At 43.8% G+C, this 9,918-nt stretch overlaps 1 protein-coding gene across 1 annotated transcript; it reads left to right on the forward strand.

Moving 5' to 3' along the window:
* The first annotated feature begins 1,563 nt into the window (after window positions 1-1,563).
* On the forward strand, window positions 1,564-9,679 carry LOC126387552 (NACHT, LRR and PYD domains-containing protein 12-like). Its single transcript, XM_050040065.1, has 5 exons — window positions 1,564-1,619; window positions 4,807-4,980; window positions 5,110-5,156; window positions 7,732-7,940; window positions 8,117-9,679. The coding sequence occupies exons 1-5, from the start codon at window positions 1,564-1,566 to the stop codon at window positions 8,216-8,218; spliced, it is 588 nt and encodes a 195-aa protein (XP_049896022.1). The 3' UTR covers window positions 8,219-9,679.
* Window positions 9,680-9,918: the final 239 nt, after the last annotated feature.

A 9,918-nucleotide genomic window follows, 5' to 3' on the forward strand; every position in this document is an offset into this window, starting at 1 on the left:
AACACTCTCGTTCCAATTTTGCAGAGATATTTTCTGGGACTGACTGTTTGAGAAGTAATTTCATAATTTAGTATAATTTTGCAGCAAAGGATACAGTCAGCAATCATTAAAGCTGCTCTATCAATACTTTGACATTTAAACGTGGATAAAATTGTCGTGTGTAATATGGAAGGTGTTGCTCAAACTGACCAACCAACAAAGAAATATCATATGACCTTGAACTATGGCTCATCTATAGGGATCGTTGAAACGTCTTTCAGCTCATTTTGTTCTTATAACCCACAACTTTAGTTTTTGATTGAGTCTCACCATTCTCATCAATGTTTTCTCAGCAGCAGCAGCAGCAGGCAGCTGTTTTCAAAATAAATAATGCAACATTTAGCTCCAGTGATTTGTTTGACTTGATGTTACACTTCCTGTCGACTGACTTGAGTGACCACGAGATGATGTTGCTACCATTGAGACACATCTTCAGCTGTGTTTCTCAGCATCTTTGGGTATTTCGGCATTTTCTTCCAAGACAGAAGGCAGGTTGACCGCAGGCTGATCAGACCTAGACTAGACTAGACCAGACTTACTTTATTCATCCCAGAGGGAAATTCGTTTCCACTAACTGTACATTTACAGAGATCAATCACGGCTATCACAAAACATCACAGAAACATTACATGGTCATTTACAGGGGTGGACACTTTTAGTCAACGAGATCTTTTGTTCAGTGCAGCTCTGGCTGCTGGGATCTGGCTCTTCCCGAGTTGAGCTTTCCTGAATTTGAAAGTTCGGTACCTGCGCCCTGAGGGTAATGGGATGAGGTATTGGTTGAGTGGGTGTGTGGTGTCCCGTTCTATTGATTTTGCAAAGCGTGTCATGGACCTGTTATTTAACTCTGTGAGGTTGGGTGTGGGAAGACCAATGATTTTGGAAGCGGTGTTTGTGATGCGTGTCAGTTTGGCCCGATTGCTGACAGAAAGCATGGTGAAGAAACATGTGGAACAGTACAGACAGATTGGTTGAATGATGCTTTGGTACAGAAGTAGCAGTAGATGCGGGGCGACATAGAGTCCTTTGAGTTTTCGGACAGCTGACAGTCTTTGTTGGCTCCTTTTTTGTATGTCTCTGGTGTGCTGATCAAAATTGAGTTTATTGTCCAGAGTTACGCCCAGATATTTAAAACTGTCCACTGTTTCAACTGTTTGATTGTCAATGATGATGGGGTACTGAGGTGAGGGGGGGATGATCATTATTTCTTTGGCCTGGGTGTGTGTAGATGTTTACTTGGCAGTTCAGACAGTATCCCTTTTTTCAGCCACAGCCAGTGGCCGCAGCATTGGCGAGTGCTTTGATTGCCTTCCTATGGGCCTGCCCACTGACTTGTACTTCCCTCAGGAACCTTAGGTGGAACTGACCAGAGAGCCCCTGCAACCTACCTCAACTAGACACACTGTTACATTCCAGTCTTGCTCCTCTTCTTCAGCTGCAAGGTTGGGAGTATCGCAGCCCTTTTTGTTGGTATGCCTCATCCACGGCATCCTCGTAGGATACCTTCAGCTCAGTTATAAAGACATGCAGACAGGAGTTGGACCAGAGGGCCAGGTGGGCTTGCGTCAGAAGGCAAAGAGGTAGCCCTCCATTTCTCTTTTTTACGGGAACCTGGTCAGGGCATTCAGAGGCACGGTGCTCATGGTTACTCTCTTGCACTCATGTTCAGCTGCCAAACACGTCAGCACTTGGTCATGTCGCCAGGTGTATCGGACTTGTGTTAGGCATGTCCTACAGCTGACCAAGATGAGCATGAGGGGCTGCCAGGACTGCACACTGGCGACAGGCTGGATCCTGTCCCAGCCAAAGGTTCAGGTTTGTTGGAGAAGGCAGGACTTCATATATAACTCTGATGATAAAACTCAGCTTATTGGACTCCATGCTCCACAACTCAGTACATGTGATTTTCCTCCTCTCAATACCACCCTACCTCATCCAATGGCCTTGCTTGGTTGAGGATATGGCTTTAGCATATCTGGCTGGTTCCCTTTAGTGGCGGACCTCCTCCACCATCAGCTGCCGACATTCATTGCAGTAGCCCTTTTGCCAGGTAGGTTTCACTGCTTCCAGGCCAAAGCTCCCTCTGCCTTGCTGGACGTGGCCAACTATATCCTGGGTGGATGTTGTGTCCAGTATTGCTACGGCTTGAGTCCTGAGATTGTCTTAGTCGTCTGTGTCTAGCTTTGCTTTGCCACATTTGTACTCTTCCACCAGGCTAGATATTTGGCAGTGAGAGGGCTCCATATCTAGAAAGCCCCTCTCTGTAGCCCATACTACCTCCTCATTTGTGAATTCAATAGAGTCTGCAGCTGGTTGGCATGAGACTGAAAGACCTCACAGATGGTAACTGACCACATGAGTTGGGGCAGCAGTTTGAAATGAAATCACCAAAGCTTTGGCTTCCTTTGGAGAGCAGTGTTGTTGATTTGCTTAAGGGCACAAATTGTATTCTGCCTGAATTCTTCCACCTACTGTCACCTACTGGCATCTGTGTTGTTCCAAAGTGCAAAGCTTTTAATAGATACCACCAGCACCTTTGGTGTTGGCCAATTGTTGACGCAAATACTGCAGCATTTGCTGCGTTTGATCTCCATTGCATCATGGGCCCATCTGATGTTTCCCTGGAGTTTATCCTGCAGGCCTGTAGTTCATGCTTTTGTTGTTTTTATTTTGGTCATGTTATCCATGTACGTTCTGATTGGAGGAAACAGTTACCCACTCTTCAGGCTATCCCAAGGAGCTGTCAGGCAGTGGTGTTGTCTTGTGCTGTGATGCAGAAGTGGAGATTCTTGAAGTAGGCTTTGGCCAGTCTTACGATGACCTCTGGGACCCGGAGGAAGTTGGAAGGTGTCCACAGAGTCTTGTGAGGCACTGATTCAAAGGCATTGGGAAGAGCTAACAAAACCACATGGAGTCTCTCTTTTTCTTCTGGGGAGTTTGTATCTGGTGCCAGATGATCTTATCCCTACTTTCTGTACTGATGTGCAGACAAATTTGTTGCACCTGCCGCCTGTCCCCATGCATTAGGCTTGATTCCTTTTCCCCATGCCACATTTATTAGATTCCATTAGCATTTCAGGACACCAGGACTGTTTTTATAATGTCCGTATGCAATGGCATTGGGGCTGTTTTCCACCTTGTTCTATGTAGGAGACCCTGTGAACGGTGATTGACTCATGCCTCTGGTTGTTGGATTAGGTCCTCAGGTGCTCCTGAAGTCCCCATAAACCGCATTGTAGTAAAGTACCCTAGAACTTGTACGTAACCTGTACAGACATGTTTCTGGCTGCTTGTGGCTCAAGAGGTAGAGCAGATAGTCCACAAATTGATCAGCAGATCAGCAGTTTGATTCCTGGCTCCTCCAGTCCGTATGTCGAAGACAAAGATACTGAACTCCAAATTCCTCCTGATGTTTGTACCATGTGAAAGTTTAACTGAGTAGCAGGTGGCACCTGCTATGGTAGCCTCGGCCACCAGTATATGAATGTGAGAAAACGGGTGAATGAGGCATGTAGTGTAAAGGCACCATTAGTGGTCGAAAAATTAGAAGGGTACAATACAAATTCAAGTCCATTTATCATTGCAGCTGATGGGATATTTAAAATGGCGGGTTTCTGCATTAGGTTCTTGTCAAGCAAGTGTGACGATTCTGTATTGACCAATCGATGGTCTACATTGATTCCAGCCCCACCTTTTAATATCAGGTTGGTACGCCAGCTACCTCAACAAAGGGGTGACACAACCATCCAAATCTTGGACAATGGACAGAAAAATAACCTCTCTAATGTGTAACAAACTGAACCGGACTCAACAAGGCTTTAATCTAAGAATCGTCTTGATGAAGAGGCATTTGATGAACTTGTCAGGGTCTCTGTAAAAGCCTGTCCTCACCTGTTCTTTCTTCTTATGTAGCTTTGTCAGACATTCTGCTCCTTCCTTCGCTGTTTTCTCAGCTGTCCTCTTTCTTAACGAGTCTTTTGATTTCCTGTTGCCTCCTGGACCTGGACTGAACTGATGGTTCCTTCTGTTCTTTGGCCAACATCCCAAATCTACCCACCCCACAGCTGTATGCGGTGTTCCCCATCTGCTCCAGTTTTCTATGTAAACATGCCTTCTGTCCTTCAAGAAGACTTTGGTCTATTTTTAGGGTCTTTCTTTGCTCTGGCAGAATTTAGGCCACAACATTTGAGGCTTTTGTCTTGCTAGTTTCAGTCAGTCTGAGCTGCTCTGCTCTGACTTCTGTTACATTTACAGTTGGATTTAAGCTCCTCCCCCTTGTATACAAAGCCCTACATGGGCTGGGACTGAGCTACATTACTATCTAACTAATGACATCAGAGAAGCTGCTTGCTGAATATTTTTATCTGTTTACTTTAGCGTTTAACTCGCTCTGACTCTCTAACACTCTTTCTTTTTACGCTTTTACTTTCTGTTTATGCTTCAGGCTGCTGCAACTCTTTTAAAATCTTATTTGGTGTTATGATTTATAGTTTTACAACTCTATGTGAATTAATCCACATTTTAAACAGTTTTAAATGTCCTTTCATATTGGATGGCCTTGTTTTTCTGTTTGATGTTCATTATGTCTATTTTCATGTGCAGCACTCAGTGCTTATACTGTCTGTATTGTAAAACATTTTTCGCTGCATTTCATGTATAAAAGGTGCTGTATAAATATATATTACATATTATTATTAATGATTATAGATTAAAATAAATGAAATTATATGTGTGTGTGTGTGTGTATGTGTGTGTGTGTGTGCATAGTCTGTCAGGCTGTCTGATCACAGAGGAAGGCTGTACCTCTCTGGCCTCAGCGCTGAGATCCAACCCCTCCCATCTGAGAGAGCTGGACCTGAGCTACAACCATCCAGGAGACTCAGGAGTGAAGCTGCTGATGGATGGACTGAAGGATCCACACTGGAGACTGGACACTCTCAGGTACGAGCAGACAACGACAAATACTTTGAGGCCGTCTCTTTTATGTTGAGGTTAAGTATATCTTTGGCTTTAGTAACTCATCATGATCAATATGAAGAAGCCTCTGAAGGTTCATTCTGACTCCTCCAGGTTGGAACATTGTGGAGAGCAGTGGCTGGAACCTGGTCTGAGGAAGTGTGAGTGTGTGTTCACTTTGATTCATGAAGCACAGCAGCACATCTTCAAGTTCACTAAACAAAAATTAAAACGCAACACTTTTGTTTTTGCTCCCATTTTTTAACAGACTTAAGTAGAAGACTGTTTTATGCACTCAGTGGATATTTTCCTCTCGAACTTTGGTCACAAATCTGTTAAAGTGAGCAATTCTCCTTTTCTAAGATAATCCATGCACCTGACAGGTGTGGTTGATTGAGCAGCATCAGTACTACACAGGTGTGTGTTGTGATGGTCACTATAAAAGGACACTGAAATGCAACGTATGATCTTTAAAAAGACATTTAGTAGGATTTCACATGACGAGCGTTGCAGAAATGAATTCTTTGATCACAGATGCCTCAAAGAATCAGTTTGATCTGGTGCGACACTATTTGCCTCCTGCAGTGCGACACGTCTCCTTCACAGAGTTGATCAGGATGTTGATTGTTGGCCCGCTCCTCTACAGCGGCTGCGTGAAGCTGCAGGATATCAGCAGGAAGGGGAACACACTGTCATCCATGCCAATCCAGAGCATCCCAGACACGCTCAGTGGGTGACGTCTGGTGAGGTTCTGAGGTCATGGTGCAACATGAGGTCATGGTGGCAGATAGATGGCATAATGATGATGGCTCTCAGGATCTCGTCACAGCGTCTCTTTGCATTCAAACTGCTCATCAGTAAAATATACCAAAGTTTGTTGTCTGTAGTTTATGTCAGACCGTATCATAACCCTGCTCGCCTACACGACACCATGCACACTCTAGAGTGCCAGGCGCCATCAAAGGTGAGGACCTGCCCAATACAGTCAGGTACTACGATGAGCTGCTGTCAGGTCAGGACCCTGGTGAGGATGAGGAGTGTGCAGATGTTCTTCCCTGAAACGGTTTGTGACCATTTGTACATACATTTTTCAGTTGTGCGAACTGATTCCGGCATCACCTGTTTGGGTGGCTGCTCTCAGACGATCTTGCAGGTGGAGACGCTGGAGGTCCTGAGCAGGTGTGGTTACATGTGGTCTGCGGTTGTGAGGTCGGTTGGATGTACTGCCAAATTCACAGAAACAACATTGGAGACGTCTTATGGAAGTAAAATGAACATTGAGGTCACAGGAAACGGCTCTGCCGGACGTTCCTGCAGTCAGCAACATGCTCCGTCTGTGTCACTGTGATGTCATCAAATGTCACATTTCACAGTGTCCTTTTATTGTGACCATCCCAACACACACCTGTGTGGTACTGATGCTGCTCAGTCAGCCACATCTGTCAGGTGCATGGATTGTCTTGGAAAAGGAGAAGTGCTCACTGACACAGAAATGAACACGTTTGTGACAGAAATTCGAGTAAAATGAATCTTTTTAACGCATTAAAAAGTCTGAAATCTTAAACCTGTGAAAAATGGGAGCAAAAACAAAAGTACATTACATTAGTGCTGGGCGATAGGACAAAAATTCATACCTCAGTGTTTACAGGCTGACTGGCGATACACGATCTCAAGTTGTAAGTCAGAGCCACATTTTAAATGTCACAAGCAGTTTTATTAAAACAGACTGTGATCAAAATAAAATACAAAGACTGTTAGTATGTATTTTTACATCTTCACTGACCAGTGGATACATGACAGCTGTCATGGCATCAGAAGAGCTAGAGGGACAAGTCACATTTTAGTTGGACCAAGGCCAAGTTAAATTTGGCAAAGCACCATTTAGGTAACAGCACACGTGCTACCATCCTAGTATATATACTGTGTCTCTCTCTGTTCACTCCATCACATAAGCTTCTGCATGTAGCCATGTTGATGTGAGCTCTTAATGAACGTGCATTAAGAAAGAACTCCGTGATCGGCCTCATCCTTTAATTCTCCACATCACCACAGAAACACCTACTGTCAAAGACTGTTTGAAAATATACAGCTGCACGACAGTTACACCTCCAGAACACTAGTCAGCAGCGGGATTTCTGTGAAGTGCTGTAAAGTTTGGTTGATTCAAAACACACACTAAACACACACTTTATCTGGACACATTTTCCCCACAAATACAACATGCTAACGTTATTAGCACAAGCCTATGGCATTTACATTGTATAAATTAGCCTAGCAGCTAGCAGAGATTTCCTCTGCTCATATTTCAGCCAGGATAAATCACACACAGTGTGTGGAGGGTTTATTTCTGGGGAGGTGCATGTCAGGCTGCGGCTCTAAAAAGTGTTGATGGAGAACTTGTGAGTGAGTGAGTGGGCGGAGCTGTGCGGAGAGATGCATGCTGGTATGCGTCACGTAACACAACTTGACCCTATATTGATATAAACGGTTTCTAAATTTATATTTTGTTTGAAAATATATCGCTATATCGTCGTCACATCGCCCGGCCCTATTTTATATCAAATCTTTGTTCATTGTAGTTTGAACCAGCAGCTTGTGTGTCTGCATTCAGTTTCTCAGTTTGAAAGATCCAATAAGATGAGTCATTGTGAAGTTTGCTAATAAAGCAACAAATAAACCTGTCAGGTGTGTGAGATGATGAACTGCTGCTGGTTTGTGTCTTGTTCTCTCCATCAGATGCCTGTGAACTCACAGTGGACATGAACACAGTAAACACACACCTCAAACTGTCCGACAACAACAGGACGGTGACACTGGTGACGGAGAAGCAGCCTTATCCTGATCATCCAGAGAGATTCGAGCACTGGGCTCAGCTGCTGTGCAGAACTGGTCTGACTGGTCGCTGTTACTGGGAGGTGGAGTGGAGAGGAGTTGCGTACATATCAGTGAGTTACAGAAGAATCCGGAAGAAAGGGTTAAATTCAGACTGCTGGTTTGGAGGGAACGATCACTCCTGGAGTCTGAGGTGCTCTCTGTTTTGTGATTACGCTGTCACTTACAACAGTAAAAGAACAGACCTTCCTACTCCACACCCTTCCCCCTCCCTCTGTCTCTCTGGTAGGGTAGCAGTGTATGTGGACTGTCCTGCTGGCACTCTGTCTTTCTACAAAGTCTCTTCTGGTACATTGATCCACCTCCACACCATCAACACCACCTTCACTGAGCCTCTGTATCCCGGCTGTGGCTTTGGAGTCGACTGGGACGATCCCTCTGTGTGTTTTTGTTCACTGTAGGAGGTGGAGTCTCCTCCTGTGTAACAGAGGAGGGATCCGTCTTCTGGGACAGAGACAGGAAATAATCATGCGCACAGAATACATACATATACATATACATATATATATATGGTTTTTTTTATGCTACTGTTGTATAGCAAAAATAAAGCTGTTCATGTTTGCATACAGCCATGAGGACACTATATTTTTATGCCTCTGTGCCAGCGACAGCTAAGGCTGTAGGCGTTATGTTTTCAGGTTGTTGTCTCGTCCTTGGGAAGGCAGTATCACAAGGACACCTCTCCCCAAATTTGGCACAAACGTCAACTTGGACTAAAGCATGAACTGATGAAAAATTAGTGGTCAAAGGCCAAGGTTGTTGTGACCTTGCGTTCGTCTCATTCTTGTGAACGCAGAATCTCTAGAAGGCCTTGAGGGAATTTCCTCAAATTTGGCACAAACGTCCACTTGTGGTCAAACATCTCAGAACATCACAGAACATTTTTGGCCACAACTCAAGAATTCATGTGACAAATCTAAAAGCGACATTTTATATCCAAAAGGTCAAAGGTCAACTTCACTGTGACGACATCATGTTTTCTGTCCATCATGAATTACTATAACTCCGGACCGGACGGTGATGTAGGTGCATTTTATAAACATTTAAAGATCTAGTCACACTGAAGTGTATGTTGTGCTCAAAGTTGTCACAGTGAAATTTAAGGTGTGCTGATGGATTCACGTCATCAACTCATGCATTGAGTAACATTACAAGTTAACGTTCCACCTTAAAAGTTGCCGGCAGTCGGCCCAGTGAATGAAGTTATTTTTTTCTCTTTCATTTTATAGTTGTAGTTTACTGATGTATGAACAGAGGTTACATAAAACCAGAGTGAGCGTCCTCTACTGACCAATCAGACTGCAGGGTTTCTAGCTCCACCTTTTAGTACCAGATCTGTGTGCTAGGTACCCCAACAGAGGGGGGACCAAACATGGGGACGCTAAGGAACGCTTCTGTTGGTACCATCCACAACTTTCACTGTGGAAATGGAGACATAACTGTTCTAATGTGAACCGAACTGAACTGAACACCATTTCTGTTGAAGCACAGTATTTGGTTTTTCTGTGTAAAAAAGAAACAGCAGTCAGAGTCAGACAAATAAAATGAGCATCTTCCAAAGTTCAGTCATTTAACACACTGAGGAAACTTTGTACTAAAAACACTCTGTCTTGTTCCCCATGTGATTTGTCTCAGACTGCTGAAGCCTCATATCCACTTCACCTGAACTTTCAAAGTTATTTCTGTATTTTAAATCTTGTTTTTATAACTCGTGTCACTTAATTTTACTGCAAGCAGACCTTTTGCCATCTAAGTAATTTAAAAGGTGATATAATTAAAAATAAAAACTCTCTGCACAGTGGCTTCAGTTTTATTTTAAACCTGGCTGTGTTTGAATCAGAGTCTGAATGAGACAAGTTCAAAAAGTAAAAGGCAAGAACACAGAGGACAAACTGAGACGCCTCCAGCTGCTCAACACCAGTAACCAATCAGAGTGAGTGGGTTTTTTTCAACAAGGTATTTTTATTGATAATTTAATAACGATGCACAGAGCATCAACAAACAAACAGAACCAGCAAGAACAAACAGAGA

Source organism: Epinephelus moara, unplaced genomic scaffold, assembly GCF_006386435.1.
Source record: "Epinephelus moara isolate mb unplaced genomic scaffold, YSFRI_EMoa_1.0 scaffold786, whole genome shotgun sequence".
Taxonomy (NCBI): domain Eukaryota; kingdom Metazoa; phylum Chordata; class Actinopteri; order Perciformes; family Serranidae; genus Epinephelus; species Epinephelus moara.